This window comes from Diadema antillarum, unplaced genomic scaffold, assembly GCF_040938485.1.
Source record: "Diadema antillarum isolate AM-2024a unplaced genomic scaffold, OU_Dant_1.0 seq00001109_RagTag, whole genome shotgun sequence".
NCBI classification, from domain to species: Eukaryota; Metazoa; Echinodermata; class Echinoidea; order Diadematoida; family Diadematidae; genus Diadema; species Diadema antillarum.
Genome location: NW_027271925.1, coordinates 147,930 through 167,632, shown reverse-complemented (window position 1 = coordinate 167,632; position 19,703 = coordinate 147,930). Strand labels below are relative to the sequence as shown.

At 39.5% G+C, this 19,703-nt stretch overlaps 1 protein-coding gene across 1 annotated transcript; it reads left to right on the top strand.

Annotated features, from left to right (window-relative positions):
• The first annotated feature begins 12,621 nt into the window (after positions 1 to 12,621).
• LOC139743821 (leucine-rich repeat-containing protein 58-like) lies at positions 12,622 to 19,126 on the top strand. The gene is made up of 3 exons (XM_071654278.1): positions 12,622 to 13,338; positions 14,654 to 15,060; positions 18,881 to 19,126. The coding sequence occupies exons 1-3, from the start codon at positions 12,866 to 12,868 to the stop codon at positions 19,093 to 19,095; spliced, it is 1,095 nt and encodes a 364-aa protein (XP_071510379.1). The 5' UTR covers positions 12,622 to 12,865; the 3' UTR covers positions 19,096 to 19,126.
• The last annotated feature ends 577 nt before the right edge of the window (positions 19,127 to 19,703 follow it).

Here is a 19,703-nt window from a genome sequence, read left to right as displayed (position 1 = left end):
TTATTACAGTAGGACAATCATTTCAAAAGTTATCAGAGTTGAAAGTGAGGAGTGTGTGAAGGTTTTTTTTTTCTTTATAATGAAAAGGGTTTTCAGAGAGTCAAAGACATAATTTATCACATCATCATACAAAAAAAGTGTGCTAGAAAAACTGCAAAATATGCAATTGTCATTTTCTCATACCAAACTTTTGAATTGTGTAAAAGAAAGATTGCTCTTTCAGAAAATGCACAAAAACTGAAGATTGACCAGGTTGAGCCATTCCGTGAATCGTAAGATTGGGGTGTGCAAGTTTTTGTTGGTTTTGTGATGCACGGTCACATATTGTCTCCACACTCCTAGTTTTTAGTTTGATAATCCTTGTTTCTTGTTGACAAAAATACTTTATGACCTTTTTGAGAAAAGCTGCACACCTTCTTTTGACATGCAAAGCAGGCAGATCTCTGGGCAAGTTAAGGCAGCTGGCATGTGAAAATTGTGCTGCATTTTTATTTACTGGTACATTATGTATGTTTGTCACTGTTTGTATTGGATCATATGTAGACATTGAGCTAATACACATCATCAAATTCAGAATCAAAGTACAAGAAAACTTCGTTACAGCAAGAAACTCAGGATTGCATTATTTTTTTCTCATGATAGCATAATTCTGCTGTTAAGTCGGACGATCATATATTGGTTCCTATATGGATACACACATAATTATTCACCCAGCTTGCTACAACAAGTACCATAGTCATACATGCGAAGAGCCCTGAAGGGGGAAAATGGTCTCGTAATGTGTACCAAAATCTTGCATTGGTGTTCATTGTTGTAAATAGGGTTTGCCTACTCGTACACGAAGTTGAACAAATTATTATGCCGTAATGTTGCGAAAGTTTAAATTTTGAGGCTTTATAGCAGATGGCTGTGATACTTTTCAAAGTGCAAATCAAATTGATTCATTGCCTCCTATATGATGCCATCAGGCTGGATGATGTCTTTGTGAATTAGCGCGAGTCCCTGAGATCTAACCAGGAAAGTTTGTGTGTTTCCTTCTCTCTCTTGCATATCTGTCTGTGAATAAGTATAGAGTACCGAAGTGATGATGTCACAGTCTATTGTTATAACTTGGGTTGGAACGTTATCAGTGACAACTGATATGACAAATTTGCTCTTAGCCAATCAGATGCAAGGATTTCAGTAGCTTATAACAACTATGACAACTTGTCATCAGTGACAACTGCCACACTTCTATGACAAATTTGCTCTTAGCCAATCAGATGCAAGGATTTCAGTAGCTTATAACAACTATGACAACTTGTCATCAGTGACAACTGCCACATTTTTATGACAAATTTGCTCTCAGCCAATCAGATGCAAGGATTTCAGTAGCTTGTCACATCTATGACAACTTGTTACTGATGACAAGTTTTATGAAACGGGCCCCAGGTGTGCGCATGGCATGGATAGGTACAATAGTGCTCACTTACGGGCCAGTTGAGGTTGTTTAGAATCAATCTCCATGGAGATGAATGGCTATGGCATCACACTTTGGTATTCTGTGGTCTTTTACAACTGAAATGCCGTTGCACCATGAATTCTGTTGAGAACTCCAGTGATGTAGTGATAAAAGATGACTCGATTTGACAGAGGTGTATTCACTTCTATGAATCCACACCAAATCTCCACATGTGACATCATGCCTTTAACCCATTGGGAATGAACTGATTTTGTCATTTAACACACATTTCCCATAGACCAGTGACATGCCCAAGTATACGTGGGACTAGTCTTCAATGAGTCGAGATAAGTGTATCTGGTAGGCCTCGTCCATCTGTTCTTTCTTAATGTCTGTTTGTGTGGAGCTTTCCCATCAAGGGTATGACTGGAAGATTTCTGGAAACCAGCAGACTCGTGTACATTGCATTGCGCATACTGATTAGAGTAGAGGGTAAATCAGTGTCAGGGGTCAATTGTGAGGGTAATATTTACAAACTTCATGTGTTGTAACTCTGGGGAGTAATCTGAAGAAGCTACTTGAAGGTGACAGAAAAAGGTCATGATTTTTATGTATACCACTTTAGCAAAGACTCCTCTAAGTTGTCCAATTTCATATTAAGGGATCGTATAGTTTTGGTTGAGACCTAATTTCAGGTTTCTAACATTTTTTTTGGTGAGATAATGAGAAACCTCTTATAAAATATGAAACAGCATGTAATTCTATGAGGAATTCAATGTTTATTTGATGAAAATTGGTTTTGAAATGGCGAAGATAACCTAAAAAGAGCAATTCTAATAAAGAGTAGGACCCACACTTTATTGCAATCGCTTTGTTTTATTTTGTTTTTGGATATTTCAGTCAGTCCAGACCCGATTTTCATCAAATAAATTTTGAATTCCTCTTTACAAAGCATGCTCTGTACTATATATCATAAGTGTTTTCTTGGTATCTCACAAAAAGTGAAAAGCACAATTCTCATCTCCACCAGTACTGTACCATCCCTCCCTTTAAAGTGCTGATATTGTACCGATTGTGTTTGAAAATGAATGTAGCTTGGTCCATCCAGTCCAAAGAGTATGTGCCTGTTTCATTTCTTGTCAGTGGATTTGCTTTTATAATGCCCCACATCTTTTCCTGTGTGTGTCTTTGTAATACATGTATAGTCATAACATTACATTACACCATTCTATTCTCTGTTTTGTGGATTTATCTGAAGACTCCCTCAGTTATAAGATTGTTGAGGAAGACTAGCAATGCTATGTGCCGTCACAAATAGAATCAAGTCTTTATTAAGCAATCAGCATGGGAAATATGATCATGTAGTTTTCATTTGATTATTTCCAGTGACACTTATACATGTTGATATCTCTCATCTCATGGACAATTTGAAACTAGCACCAACTATTGTTGTTTCTTTTTTTAAATTGTTTTTGTACACCATTTTTTAAAGGAAAAGTAGATAGATACACATAATGCAATTCCTTTGATTCGTTTTCTACTGTAAGAGTTATGATGCAAGAAACCAGTACCAGTCATACATCTGTATGTGTTGTTTGCTTTTTACACAGTATTCATGTTTGGACATTTCAAAACTGCGCAATGCCATCGCATTTACTGTATGAAGTCATGCTAAAACCTGTACCTAAACATCAGTCTGGTGTGTAAAAACTATTGATGGAACATTACTGTCCTTACAAACGGTCTGTATCTTGTTGTTGGAGATATTATGTTCAACGGAGACTGTGTCTGGCTTCACAGAATACCATCCTGAGGAGAGCCAGAAAGTCAAAAAATGATTAAGAAAAACCTTCGGAGGATAGACAGATTTTTCTGTCTACGCATCTCTCAGCTCCTGTCAAGATTCTGTGGATATTGGTGTGCTATGTATAAAACTGTTCAGTTGAACACTTATTAGTAAAATAGGGATTTTTTTGTTGTTGATATATCAGAGTCAGATCAACTTCCCATTGCATGGTATATCCCCAAGCTACTGGGTCTTTAAGTCCTGGTTCCTCTAAACAGAATTGTGTCCACAGAGAAAGAGAATAGTCTCTGCCAAGTGCATGAAGTGAAATTTATGATATGTCCATAAAACTTCATCTGAAAAATTTTAGATCCTATGTCTGTTCAGTACCTGGTTAATTGTCAAATTCTGATAAACATCACTTTAAAATGCACTCTGCTTTGAAATGAAGGTCTTCATATTTCTGTCCTGCGTATCAGAGTTCTCCTCTTTCACTTACATACATCGTGTATGTGAGTGTAAAAGATTTTCATTTGGCATGGTGTATACACTTTTTCATGGCATTGTGTGACACTGTGTCAGTAAGATTTTGTTGTGAGCTTGAATGCAGACATAGGATGCTGGCCTTGTGCCACTCTGCAGCTCATTTCCTCTGACATAGCATTCTTCACGTATGATTTTACTCCCAAGAAAACATGTACATGTATTTAGCGCAAACTGCAACCCTCAGTCAGTTTACATAGGGGACTATTTCCACCTGTGTAATATTATGAAATTTGTTGATTACAGCTCTTTACTGATTAACATAATGTACTGAAAAAAAAAAAGTTACCATAATGTACATTTAAAAGGAATGATGTGTTGTGATATACAAATGAAACCATGCATGAATGAATCTCTGGTATTGAAAGAGAGAGAAAGAGAGAGAGAGAGAGAGAGAGAGAGAGAGAGAGAGAGAGAGAAAGATTGACTTTAGGGATACTATACTGAAGCTCAAGAAAGTTGTGTATGTGTTGTTGTTGCTGTTGTTTTTTTTCTAGTGTTTCCTCTTTTCTTAACATTGTTGTAATTCACTGGACTGAAGCATTCATCCAAACTTTCTGGCAGGCATTCTGCAAAGTTAACACTGCAGAGATGCATTGCATTCATTGTTCAAGTACCAACCTTGTAGGGGTTTCCATGCCAACTGTTCTGTAACAATTTCTTGTTGTATCCAGTTTGCCATCCTGTCATGATGTTTTATAATTTGAGCCTGATGAACTGAGTGAAATAAAAGGTTCCCATGATTTTTGTTCAGCAGTTTTGAATGGTCCATATTCATGTTATAATTTTGATGTCAATGATGTACAAGTATCTATGGCTGATGCTGAGTCTGTCTTTCTGTCTGTCTGTCAGTATCTGTCTGTTTGTGTGCTTTAATGATTTCAAATCAAAAGATACTACAAGTACATGTAGCAAACATCAAATTCTCTGTAGTAATACATGTAATACAGATAGAATACATTTAGTTTCTATACATTGTTTAATAAATTTGCAGACAGAGCTCTATCCTGAAGGAGCAGGAATTGACTCAGGCAACTTATCTCCATTGAAAGGAACGAATAGTTTTGGTTGAGGCTTATCTGTATCATGTCAAATCATGAAAATAGTCTGTTTACCTTTGGGAGCAGTGATTTAAAAAATGTTAAAGAAGTCATATTTGATGCATATATATATAGGTCAGTTGTATCACAAAACATCCTACCGCAGAATTTTTGCAGTAAAGCGTAAAATATAAGGAGTTATTACTATTTTTCTCAATGATAAAACCATAACTGTAGACGGTTTAGTCTAGAAACATTTTTATTATACCTGTAACTTGTATTGCTCACATTTTGTATATTATACAGTACTTGGCATTGATTATACTGATTCAAAATTTTACATGGTTATTATTTGTTTCTATTCCTAACTCACATTTTAGAATGATTTTGAAGCACTAATGCTGGGTTTTTGCTTCATCTGCAAATGGTCAATCATGCCTTTAATCAAGGCAAGTAGGCCTGTAAACGGGTTCATACATTCTGTATAATTCTCTGATGAGGCGTATCAACCAAGCCAATAAGAAAACAGGAACTTCATAGGTGCAGGTTGGAAGGAAGTTCGCAGGGAGTTGTTTGTTATTCTAAGGTGTCCAATAGGTTCGAGATGGGTCAGTGTAAATGGAGAAGATTGTTACCATAGCAACGCACCTTCAACATCAGGAGTTATCTTGATGCTTTCATGTACGTTATTGTCATCCGATTGCTGCGCCGGAAGGCAGGAATCACAACAACGCTTTAATGCCTTTTACAGGCATTAAAGGGACTGTACAGTACTGGTTGAGGTGGGGATTCATGTTTTGAACATTCCTAAGTGAGATAATGAGAAACCTCTCATGAAATATGAAAGAGCAGGTAATTTTAAGAAGGATTCAACGTTTATTTGATGAAAATTGGTTTTCAAATGGCCGAGATATCCCAAAAAGTGGTAATAATAAAAGGCGACATGCCACGCCTTTTATTAGGATCTCTTTGTTTTACCTTGTTTTTGGATATCTCAGCCATTTCAAAACCGATTTTCATCAAACAAACTTTTGATACCCCTTAGAATTGCGTGCTCTTTGACATCTCATAGAGTGGTTTCTGAATATCTCGCAAAACGTTAAAAGTTGAATCCTCACCTCAACCAGAAATGTACACACCCTTTAAAGCTGTATCGTGGCACTCTATAGATTTCTGTCAACTTTCTTCAGTTCAGTGACAGCTTGTATCCTTGAGCCTAATTCCCGATGCTACTCTGAATTCTGAATATGAGCGAGATACACATGTACAGTATGTCCCCCCCCAAAAAAAAATAATAATAAATGAATTGTAATAATACAATAAGATTTTTGCGTCGATAAATACCAATATATGATTAAACTGTCTAAATGCTACTTCAGGGTCATAAAATATGACATCTTCGCTATATTTTGCAACAAAAAAACAAACAAACAAACAAACAACAACACACATTTGATTTGGTTAAGTGGTCACAGAGAAATGTGGATCGTTATAAATCATGTCATGGGTTTGATTCTTCCAAATATAGTACATAGTGATTTATTTATTTATTTATTTATTCAGTTTTCTTTACCCAGGGTAGCCCCATCAGTGGTTTAAACACTGTTATCCCAGGGGGCCCTGCAACAGAATGACAAAATATAACAGTTTAACAAACACAAAATAACAAATCAAGGACATTCCTTTTTACATCATAACATCAACACAATATCAATATTCTATATAAATGAAAAAATGCAAAGTTAATCGTTGATGATAATAATACACAAACTCATATTATTTGAGAAAAAATACCTTAACATTAAACAGGAATATCAAAAATACCCGAATTCTACCCCAAGTGAGATATGTATGATGTGTGATGCTCTTGGATCTGCACAATGTGTGAACACAATGGTCAGAACTTGGAGTGAAGGGATTCCCGACATGTTCTACAAAACTCTTGTATTTCCCTTTGACCACTGAGGCAAATCAGATGGGGTTTTCTGTAAGATGTGGGTAATATAGTTTCATACTCTGACATTTTGTTTGGATTGATTCACTCTTTTTAAAGTAATCACTGCGGAGGGTTCCGTTGTATTTTTTTCTTTTTTCTTTTTTGGATACACGGTACTTAACGAAATTGTGCGTGCCGAGTAGCATAATACGAAAAGACATGAGAATCCTGGAAGAAAGTTCAACTAAACGCAATTATAGTGAAAAGAAAGAAAGGCAAAATATTCATTTATTGTTTGTGTGGGGTTTCTTTTTTAAGAGAATGCACCATGGTTATGAGAATTTGGTTGATACAGAATAAAAGTTGTGTCATAACTCTGGGATAGATTAGACGAACATAATTATACACACACAAACACAGACACAAACTCACACACAAATATAATGTTTGTTTTTTTTCAATCATGCAAGGGTCCGGGAAAGCGTTTGCTTGCTGGTTTGTTTGTTTGTTTGTTTGTTTGTTTACTTATTTGTTCGTTTGTTGATTCATTTGCTTGTTTGTTTTTAAGGGGGAAAGGGAGTGCAATATAGCTCAGGTCCCTTTATGACCACTGATCAGTGATTAATTTAGGACTGTAGAGAGATAAGGATCAATACCGCCCCCTTTCGACGGAAAAGTCTCCGAACCTGTCCTATATTACGTTAGCTAAGCTCCGAGCTGAACTTTTGGAGAATCATAGGTTTTATGATGATTTTCAAGTATTTTTTGTGCATTGTTTGTTTGATAACTTGTCTTTAAGAACCAGAAGTGTGAGTATGTGTGTGTGTGTGTGTGTGTGTATGGTTGTGCGTGTATAGAAGTTTGTGTGTATAATGTGTGTATGTGTGTGTGTTTGTTTGTTTGTTTGTTTGTTTGTTTTTGAACGAACGCCTTTTTTTTCCCCACTACCAAACCAGCCCAATTCTCGCCCCAATCTAAGGCAAGGATATATAGCGGATAACAGATCAGCCTGCACCGCATCAGCGTCGTCCAGAACTTACATAAAATACCGTTCTGACCTCTTCTTTTCTGACATAAGTCTCAGTGTCCGACTCGCTTTGTGAATGTAGCATGACATCATGCCATGACCATATTTGGAATAAGCAGAGGTAGAGCTTTCTGTAGGTACCAAGTGTGTCAAGGTTCAACGCAGAATATCTTAGACATGATCGCCAAAAGAACAGTCATTTTCGCCGTAAGCGAAGGCGATTTGGTCTTTAGACGTAAGATTTAATTGGCCAACTTTTGAGATTGACATCCCACTTTTCTCTTCAAAATTCCACATTTTGTAGAATATTTCGAAATGTTGTTGATATCAATCAGAAAATAGAAAATTTCCCCTACAACGTGATACCAAAATGTCAATTTGGTCCCTAAGGTCATTTTTGACCTTTTTTGGGCTGTAGCGCGAAATCACATTTGCCGAGAAGTTTCGGGTTTTGCCAGAGCGGGTCTCATATAGCCGTACGGCAAATCAGCTCATACACATTTGGTGACGTCACTCAAATCCGATGTTTCTTGTAGCGAACGGAGCTATGCGTGGTCATGGAAATTGGGTGTTTTTACAATCTCACAAACAGTTTGGGGGTAAAGTTACATCGTCTAAAAGATATCCAGTTTTGTTAAGTGGCTTCTTAGCTTTCCGTAGATATCAAACTTGTCATATTTCTAGATTCTCTATAAATTTCAACTTTAATAGTTCCATTAGTAGTCATATTCGCTGGGTTTTTTTCATATAATAATAATAGGGGACTATGATTAGGCTAATAATGATAATGATAATCATTATCATTATTATTATTTTTTCGGATAAATAGAAATGATTTAAGAGAAACCAGGCCCCTGGGAGCTACTTTTTTCACAGGGGTGCTAAACCCCTGACCCACCCGTTCAGTTGCCGGACCATAATAATTAGCAGCATTTCAGTATGGGGGGGGGGGGGGGAGGGAGGGATGCATAGGCCATACAAGAACTGTCGACATTTTTTGGGGGGGAGGGGGCAGTGGGAGGTGAAGGGAGGGATAAAGACATTGAAGCGAGGGCGAAAAAGCCCTCTGCCACACAAGGAAACTTTTGCATTTTTAGTGAAATTCAACAATCTTGTAAACACTTTATGTGGTAAATTTTGAAATTCTCCTATCAAAACAGAAAGAAAACTATGTTCATGGATGATAATGTTCTTGAACATGGTATCAGCTGTTCTCTCTTGATCCGTGTGTGAGTCTTCACTTGGTGTTGGAGGGGGTATCCCCCACCCATTCGAGGGAGATTTTGAATTTTCAGACCTGAAATTCAACGTTCTGGTACACACTTTTGGTGAAATTTTTAAAGAAGTATGATAAATGAATGTTCACAGAAATCAGAATGGCCATTAAATTGGGGTATACAATCAGCTATTGTTCCGCGTGTAGGTCATCACTGTTTAATAATTGTATTGAAGTTGATGAGGTGGGGATGGGATGGGCAGCCCCCTCCAACACGATGGCGCTTTTGCATTTTTAGATTTGAAATGCAATGTACAACGATCTGATGCACACTCTTGGTGGAATATCCCAAATTTTTTATCAGAGAAGTGTGACACTTTGAATAAGTCCATAGAAGGGGACCTAAAGGGGGAGGGTGTGGGAGGGGATCCCCCTGCCACTCGAGGGAGATTTTGCATTTTTAGACCTGAAATTCAACGTTCTGGTGCACACTGTTGGTGAAATTTTTAAAGAAGTATGAAAAATGAATGTTCACAGAAATCAGAATGGCCATTAAATCTGGGTATACAATCAACTATTGTTCCGCGTGTGGGTCATCACTGTTTAATAATTGTATTGAAGTTGATGAGGTGGGGATGGGATGGGTAGCCCCCTCCAACACGATGGAGCTTTTGCATTTTTAGATTTGAAATACAATGTACAACGATCTGATGCACACTCTTGGTGGAATATCCCAAAATTTTAAATCATAGAAGTGTGTGTGGGTCTTTCACTTTGAATAAGTCCATAGAAGGGGACCTAAAGGGGGAGGGTGTGGGAGGGGGTATCCCCCTGCCGCTCGAGGGAGATTTTGAATTTTTAGACCTGAAATTCAACGTTCTGGTGCACACTTTGGGTGAAATTTTTAAAGAAGTATGAAAAATAAATAATCACAGAAATGTAAACGACCATTAAATCGGGGTATTAGTCAGCTCTTGATCCGCGTGTGCGTCATCACTGTGTAATAAATATAATGGCAGTTGATGAGGCAGGGATGGGAGGGTTAGCCCCCTCCCACACAACGGAGCTTTTGCATTTTTAGAATTGAAATACAATGTACAACGATCTGATGCACGCTCTTGGTGGAATTTCCTGAATATCAGACGATAGTAAGTCATCTATGGAGGGAGACCAAGCGAGGGAAGGATGTGATGGGAGGATGTATCCCCCTCCTACATGAGAGAGCTTTTGCATCTTTATGATTGCAATTCAAAGATCTGGAATTTCTGGCGCACACAGTCTTCTGGTGGAATATGTAAATATCTAACATAGCCACAATCAATGCATGGGGTGGTCGCATGTGGGGGAGGGTTTTGGAAGGGGGTGTCCCTTACCCCTCCCATTTGAGAGAGCCTTCGTATTTTGAGGATTGAAATGAAAATATATTGTTTATACTCATCAATTATAGTAATTTATGATGGAATATTTGAAAAAAAGACCGTCAAATAAAGAAGCATAAAGCAACTAAATGTAGTGGGGGAATAAAAGTAAACATGAAAGAGGACATCCCCCTTTCGAAATTAAGGAACTTTTGGTGACAGGTGATCTGGCGCGCACTTTTTGATGAAACATTCCGAAAAGGTGTCAATCTCATAAGTCTATATTAAGTGTATGGAAGTTGGCCTAACGGGGTAGGGTGTGGGAGGGGGTATCCCTCCCACGCTAGGGACATTTTTCATTTTCAGAATTGAAATTAGACAACATGATGCATTTTTGGTGAAATATCTGGACAGTTAGGAAGATCGTGGGGATTTTTTATATATCTTTTTTTTTTTGGGGGGGGGGGGTAGGTGGATGGAGAGGGTGGGAGTAGGGTGATGTGTTTACACAGCCCCCCACCCAATATTTTTATTCCAGGATTGATGCCATTAATACGAGGAAACTGTTGCATTTTTGGAATTCATGTGCCATTATCTCCTAAACAAATTGTTGGTGGAATTTGGGAAATTATAAATACCCGAAGTGTACTGCTATACAAAGTCTATGGAGGGGAACTAAGCGGGGAAATGGTTAAGGCCTAAATGAAAGGAGGATATTATTCCCACACGAGGGAACTTTTGCATTTTTTGAACTGAAATGACAGATCTTTTTGTGACTTTGATGAAATAATCATTCGGAAATATGTCAATCTAAAGATATGTACTAAATCCATGGGAAAGGATAAAAGGGGGAGGACTATCCCCCTCCCACGCGAGAGAGATAATGTATCTTCAGCATTGAACTGCAACAATTCCTTGCATAGTTTCGGTAAAATATTTGGACAATTTTCCATCAAAAAAGCAAGAAAATCTCTGACATTACGAAAATTATGGGGGGGGGGGGGTATGGCAACTGCCCCGCACCCCTGCTTACGAGGGAGCTTTTGAATACTCTAGAATAGACAGGAAAATATCGTGGGAAGGGGCATTTCCCTCCAACACGACGGAGATTTCGCATTTTCAGAATTGACTGGTGCACACTTTGGGTAAAAGATTGAGACAGTTTCAAAAAAAAATAGTGCTGTCTGTGCTTATATCATTATAAGCTTGTTCTGTGTGGGAGGGGACACACCTTCCATCACGCTATGGAGATTTTGCATTTTCAGAAATGAAATTCAGTGATTTGATGCACACTTTGGGTGGGATATTTGGACAGTTTTCTATCAAAAAACAAACAAACAATTTTCCCTGTAAAAAAGATAAAAGTTTGGGGTGCAGAAGCACCCCCAACTTTTATCTTCCATAGGGGTGCTACGCCCCCCTGCTCCAAAAAGTCAGGGGGTGCTGCAGCACCCCTAGCATCCCCGCCTCCGAGAAACACACAAATATTGATTGCTTTATATCATAAAGCAATCAATATTTGTATGTTTTCTCTTAAATCATTTCTGTTCAAAGAGATTTTCCGCAGAGGAGAAAAATCTCTTTGTTTCTATTTTACTCATGCAGCTCGGCATCCATGGTGTGGATCAAATATCAAATATAGGGCCTACATGTATCTTTCTTTCTTTTTTTTTTTCTTGACAAAGAATTACAGCATACAAGCGACTCCCTCCGAGTGTGGATTGCTCTGAGTATCGATTTTGTCGCTAAGCACGCGTAGGTTCGTAACTACGCTGTAGCTAGAAGGTGTACGAATCGAAGCCTTGTACACAATCTCTAGACGCTACATGCAGAGTGATGGATCCTGTCGAGTACCGAAGTAAAAGTAGAGGTAGAACTCGATTACTGAACACACAGTACAGTATGGGGAGCGGGCGCGGATGGTGATATGCTGGGGAATGATGTAAGCAGCTGTGAGGGAATGATGTAACCGTGGCGTTCGCGTGGGAACGCAGCATCGGTACCATTCACTGATAATCGCGGTGCACGTACAAAGCCGAAACCGCATTCAACCGGCTTGGTAATGCGCTGGGAGTGTGTATCGGCGACGCGGCTATGTACTACATGTATCGGGTTTTTTCAACTCGAATCATATGCGGTGTACGTAGCGGGTACGAGTACCAGTACATGACACAGCATTACAGCAGCTGCGCTGCTGCGCTGCATGATCCGAGAAAGACTAACAAACCTATCACACACGGTACGCATTTTATATGAGGGCATTGACGCTGCTGCAGGCATTCCAAGGGGGATATGACCTACGTCGTGGACTTATTTTGCCTTTAAATAATTTCGGAATTGGCCAGAGTAATTTATCTAGAATCATGGAATTCCATCGAAGTGTCAGTCAACCAGGAGTCAGTGCGGAGTGAAAGGGAAGGACGAATTACTGGAAAATATTTATTGCAAGAGCGGTTGTCAGGTTGCGCGTGTGAGTACGGAGCGCTCAGAGATTTCTTCCCCGAGGCTTGCCCGAGGAATGCCGAGAAGGTTCCGTGCACGTCTCAACGCAGATTGTAATAACGACCCACGAATAGCCATGTATTCTAGAAAAGGAATCGACGTTTTTCCAGTTGACGATCTGGTCGAACACAAAGAAAGACTTGAGATTATTGATGTTAGTCGAAACCAGATATCAACGATCCCCGCAGGGATCAACAATTTTGTCAGCATCATCGAGCTAGACATTAGTGCAAATCGCATCACCAGATTGCCAGATGAACTTCTGCAACTCCCGAACTTGAAAACGCTCACCTGCAAAAACAATCTATTAAACAGTGACTCCTTGCCAAAAGACCTATCGACGTTTCCAGCTTTACAGACCCTCAATTTGAGTGGGAATCTTTTCCTCAACTTTCCGGTCCAACTCACAGAAATATCGACTTTGAGAGTTCTCCATATGGGAGGAAATCGGATTCAAGATATCCCTTCTCAAATTGAGAGACTAACAAGGTGAGTTCTCCTCTTTGAAGCCTTAACATCAGTGTCTTCAGGCCCTTCCATTTACCTTTTGGAGGAGTGATTAAAAAGAAATCAAGATATGTTATATTATTTGATGCATATGCATACGAAGTTTTACCAAAAAACATTCTGCCATTTCATTAAATCTTTGTAATCGAAACCTGTGAAAATATTAAAGGGGATACCTGGGTACCAGTATTTTCTCAATAAAACATACTTGTAAACTGTCTACACCTTGTAGACGTACAGATGGTTTAAAAATCTGTAGACTAGAAACATATTTATTAACTATTGTTCACATTTTGTATATTTAACAATAATTTACTTAATTGTTAACTTAACATCGATTTTTCTGATTCGAATTTGTACAGTGGTAGTTTCTACACATGATGTACATGTAGACCATGTCTATCCCTAACTCATCTGTATTTTAGAACTGTTTTAAAGCACTGCCACTAGTGCTGAGTTTTTGTTTCATACCCGCAAATGGTAAACTATTCCTTTAATATCCTTCTGGTTCAGTCTGCCTCCGGCTCCATCAATCCATGCAATCTTGAAGGTTCTTGCAGACTTTGGATGTATGGATGTGTGTGTGTTTGTACATTTGTGTGATGCAGATGCTGGACAGACATCGTGCGTGGGTGTGTTTGCTTTTGTTTTTGTTTCGTTTTGTTTTTTCCATGAGACTTTTGGTGTTTGTATTCAATTACAGTAGAACAGCTGAACAGTGTGTGTGCAGAGGTTCATAGAAATTGCTGAACTATTAACATTGACTCAGAATACTGGGTAAACACTAGCCACTATGAAAGATGAAAATAATGTATCATCGGTAGATGGAAAGTGAGTGTTGCACTCACACACTCACACACACACACACACACACACAAACACTCAAGATCGTCCAGGAGTCATGGCACATGCATCTGTACATTGTACAATGTGTACTGTTTCTCTCCGTATACGTGTACACAGATGCAATTACTCAACCTTCTGCATGCCACATAATGTTACCTGCTCATACACTTCTGTGTAAGAGTACAACCTGTAGTGCTCATTTGCCTTGACTCATTAGCATAGAAAGGGTTACGCTTCAATGGATAGTTAAGTTTTGGTAGGGATGGGAACTCAATTTGTATTATGTGATACAGTAATTAAAAATTCAAAGTTTTTTTTTACAACCAAAAAAAAAAAAACCACAAACACAATTGTACATTGTGTAGCTTGTGTAGTATCCCATGTACACTGTACGTATGTATGATTAATGAAGTTGAATGTGAATCAGCCTCCTGCTTTGTTCAAATTTCAGGTTGGAACATTTTTACTTGGGAGGCAATCGCCTGGTCACACTGCCGTCCAATGTGGGCAACCTGCAATCTCTTCTGTCGCTGGTACTGTGCGACAATCGTCTAACCTCACTGCCATCTGAACTCGTACAGCTAAAACAGCTGCGCTCCCTGAGCCTCCACAACAACCACTTAACCACCCTTCCCCCGGAGATTATTTCTCTGACCGAACTTTGCGAATTGAGTTTGCGGGGTAACCCGCTGGTGGTGCGCTTCGTCCGGGATTTGACGTGGAACCCGCCCACGCTACTGGAGTTGGCGGCTAGATCCGTGAAGAACAATCAGGTGCAATATACAAAGGAAGACCTGCCAGGAGAGCTCCTGAGATATCTAGACTCGGCAGGGCATTGTCTGAATCCTCGATGCAACGGTGAGAGAGTTTTGTTTCTTTTTGATCGAATATTGCATGACAAAAATCAGATGACAATGACAATGACAAAATTCAGATGGTCTGTACAACGTCAAGCAGTGTGATATGTACATTGTACAGCGTGATATCACATACGTACAATGTACACAAGTTTACACAAACATGGCTCGAGGTTTCAATAGCACATCCTAGGTAAAAACAGCATATTTTCTGTAAAGTGAGTATTTACACACGATACACTTGTAATGTGGATACAAAATGGGCACTAAATCCTTTTGCACACAGACTTCATGATACATGTACAATCTCAAGTGATACAAATTGTTGTATCTCTCTTTCTTGTGTGGATACTTTAAGTGCTTTTAAAGCTTGCTCATTATACATGTAAATACTTATTTGACATACACGTATTATACAACGTGTATTTACAACTTCTATAATTACTTTTCCTCCCCACACTTCTCATCTGACTACAAAATTTGCAAGTCAGCGTACAAGTAATCCTGAGCACTGAATAGAAGGGTAGAATAATTTGTTCTCAACTGCTGAAGTTAATGGATTTGCGATTATTTACACCGACACAAATTAGTGGGGTACAAAGTTCAAGCTTTGCATCACAGTCCAAATCTTTAAAAATTTGCCCGTGTCCTTTTAGACATGTTGATCCAAATCCCAAGAAGTCTTCCGATTGTTTTGGCATTTAATACAGCCTTAATTTGAGAATTTATGCAGTGGTCATTTGTATCTAATAGTGGATTTTCACGGACTTTGAAAGCATGTGAATGCTGTCCGAGAAAATAATCTCGAGATGTTTTATCCTAAGTACTAGATACGTTGTAATCAATGTATCATTCACGAATACAGCACACATCACGGCAGCTCCTCAAGATCACCAACACAAGGACAAAGGGCCACATACACATGTATTGTACATAACACTGTTAGCACTTGCCCGATGGCCCGGTTTAAGGAAAAATCAAATTTTGGCAAATGTTATTGAACAATGAGAACAAACACTTTCCTAAATTTTGCACTTGTACTTTTTTTTCACTTATTCCCCCCAACAAACCCACAAAGTCAAACCATACAGGAGCCCAAAGATGATGGCTGTGTAGTAATGCAACACTTTGTATTTCATATCAGCAACTGTCCAACACTTTTGTGAAGAAGCCTTTATTAGTGCAGTGCAACTCGGCAACACTTGATCGGACCGAGTTTGTTCCTCCAAACGCCCTTGACTTTCACACATGATTTTCTATATCATTTTCTTGTATTTTGGACTTTTTTATGGGCAAGGAAAATTAATGTTTAGGCAAGTGTTTAAAGCAATTTTGACAGTCTGCTTGCCCAACTGGGCAAGTTGTTAATGGGAAAAAAAAAGTTATGTAGCAACCTGCAAGGGTCACAATTTCAGTAGCGTTTGGGCATGCACAATCTGGTTGACAAATTATAAATTGAGTCGGCAGCTTTGTAGCTGGGAATATTTCAAATCTCCGTTTGAATATAAAATAGCCATAAAAAATCTTAGTACCTTTTTGGTTGTGATCCACATACCAAGGAGCTTCAAACATATGTAAACTGAAGCTACAGACTCTGTACAGTACTTGGATCTTTTGTATGGTACATTGTACATCCCACTATTTTGTCTTGTGTGAATGACACATTTAGGGCAAAGCTGTTATTGTACTCAGGTGTATCCTGTTGAAAGCCAGTTGACTTCCCTAGGAGAGATAGCCATTTCTTGTCTGTATGTAGAGATAAGGAACAAGACCCAGTTTGCCATGTCACTGTTTGCACAGCAAACAGGCAGCCATGACTCTATCCAGGGGTCAACCATGTCCAGTTCGCTGTATCTTGAATGTGTGCACCTCGACTCAACCAGGGTAGGATCAAGGTGACCTTCACCTTCAGTATGTCATGTTTCCTGGTCGTGACTGGACCATCAAAGCTCACTCTCCTTGCACAGTGCTCTGCATTATCCATTTCCATGGATTCTCTTTTTCTCTTCCCACCTCCGTGGTTCTGTAACGTAACGGCGGGGCTGCCAACACTGGAAACTAGTTGAGAGTGAGACTCCCATAGGCCAATGCTATAATTTAGGAGTCAAAATGAGTGAGATCAATAGAAATGCATGCAAATGAAATAAAGTTTTAGAGTGAGAAAGGACCAAAATGTGTGAGTCTCATGCTCAATGCGTGAGAGTTGGCAGCCCTGTAACGGGTAGTGCTTTCAGGACTTACATGGTAGCAGCACAAACACAAATATCCGAGGAAGAAAGACAAAGGAGGGAAGCAGTGTTCAATAGAAATTCAGTGTGCAAACTGGGATGAAAGAAGTAAACTGAGACTGGAAGGTCATAAAGTAGTACAGTAGTTAGCAGACCTGGGGTAGCAGGCCTTTAACTACTTAGACGTACACACGTTGTACCAACAATCCTTCTCAGCTAGATTGATATGTATTGTTGAGTAGCTCTTAAATTGAAGGCATGTGAGAGATACACAAATTCAGTAAAATGCTGAAGAGGTCAGTCTTTTTTTTTTTTTTACTCAAAACTTTGCTGCATTGTTTATGGACTAAAAAACTATTAAAATGGATTACATACAATGTGTATTGTGCCTACTGCATATGGACAGTGGAGCTGATCTCGTGTGAGCTGCTTGTTTCGCCTCAGAACGCAAATCCTTTACCAGGCTGACATGGAGATACTGGAGACAAACAATGGGCCGTGCTTTCATTGTACATTGTACATGTATTGCAGCACGCTGTTCAGGGTCAATATTATAGGTCAGCTGTTTCAACTTTTTGGTAGATGCTTCTCCTGAAAGCTCAATGGGTGATGATTTTGTGCCCCCCCCCCCCCAAATTGGGTTACGAGTACATTTGGGGGGGGGGGGGGGGGGCAGGCAGCGTCTAGCGAGGATTACATGGTTGAGTGTCAAAAGGCATGACACGGCAGTTTTTTGTCAGACCAGGGAGGTGAGACAATGAGACCAATCAATACAACCGCATGTGCAAGCGTACCTGCTTTGTGTGGCTAAAGCCTTGCTTTACATGTATATCGGATACTGAGTGTGAGTACTGGATGCTCTTGCGCAATATTCTGTATTGATGTGAAAAATCTTGCATTCCTTCTACATGTAGTCCACCTACAGTAGAAATGTGTAATAATCCTGACAAAATGCATTTCAAAGTGAAGTGCATTAACCTTCCAGAATCTGTGTTATTGTACTCCACTGGCAAATTTTGCACACAGGTGTTGCGATAAAAAGTATGTTGCGATAGGGTGCTTTCAGATTTGTTTGCTGGAAAGCAAAGAATTGAATAGTATCACCAGTGTCACACGAAATTTGATTCATGAGTGTAGGACCTACCTTGAAAGATGACAGCTGTGTGAACAGATATGGAATGTATACATTGTAGGTGTTGTCAATCAACCTACAATGTACATTTGTACATTGTAACCCCCCTGCCCTCCCACTTTTGGTTTGATGGAATGTGGGTGTTATCAATCATCCTGTTTGTAACTGCCCCTCTCTTCTCCCCCCACCCCCCTCCCTCCCACCCCCACCCAGCACTACAGATATTATGAACATAACGAATTTGAGCCCCCACCCCCACCCCTGGGGCAGCAAGTGGCCAAGATACCCTGGGGTGAGTTTGTTACAAAGTATAGCACCCTGTGACATAGGTACTAGTATGGTGGGAGTCTCACATTCATAGATCTATAACAGTGCGTTTTGATTGATGTTGTGGTTAAATCAGCTGACACTTTAAGACTACGTTTTGATCTTCCATTTATTCCCCTATCCACCCTTCCCAGGCGTCTACTTCAATGCACGCATCCAGCACATCAAATTTGTGGACTTCTGCGGCAAGTACCGTCTTCCGCTCATGCAGTACCTCTGCTCGCCATCCTGCTCCTCGGCCAGCCGGAGCAGCAGCAGCAGCAGCGCTAGCCAGCCCAGCAGCAGCGATGAGTCAGAGGATGAGGTCCCCATACCCAGGAACACACTCAAGAAAGTCCTCCTGGGCTAAACGTGTGCCAGTATGCTGGATTAGTCCACTCTCTAGGTAATCCAGATCATCACGAGCTAGTACAGTACACGTGTACAGTCAAACCTACAATGTACTGTATACAAACAAGGGAAATGAAAGTGGACGCTATAGACAGGTGGCCACTAGAGACAGGTGTGACTGTAGTAATGAGTTCACTCAAAGGGACCATGAAAACAAATTCTTATGCTCTCCATGCTATCGTTGGAATACTTAGTGCATATTATGCTTTGTGAATTCAAGCAACAATTGCATACAGTGAATCTTGAATTTTTTGAATATCAAAATATTTTGAATGAAAATGAACCTCCTCTGATGATGTCAGCAGAGATTCCAAGGTCAGAGAGCAGGTACGTAAGAGATTTTTAGGGAGAAAGGGATCGAAACAGGATTTGTAGTGAGGAGCTTGGGCATTTTACAGTAAGTTTTATATCGTGCAATCTGGCCCATTCTATGGACATAAATGTTTATTTCATTCTGATATAAGAGAAAAAACTAAGCAGAAATTACCTCAAACTGTGAAACCATTACACTGTACACTGTATGTCTGTGGGGTGACAGAGTGGATTTATGGTGTTACCATTTTCTAC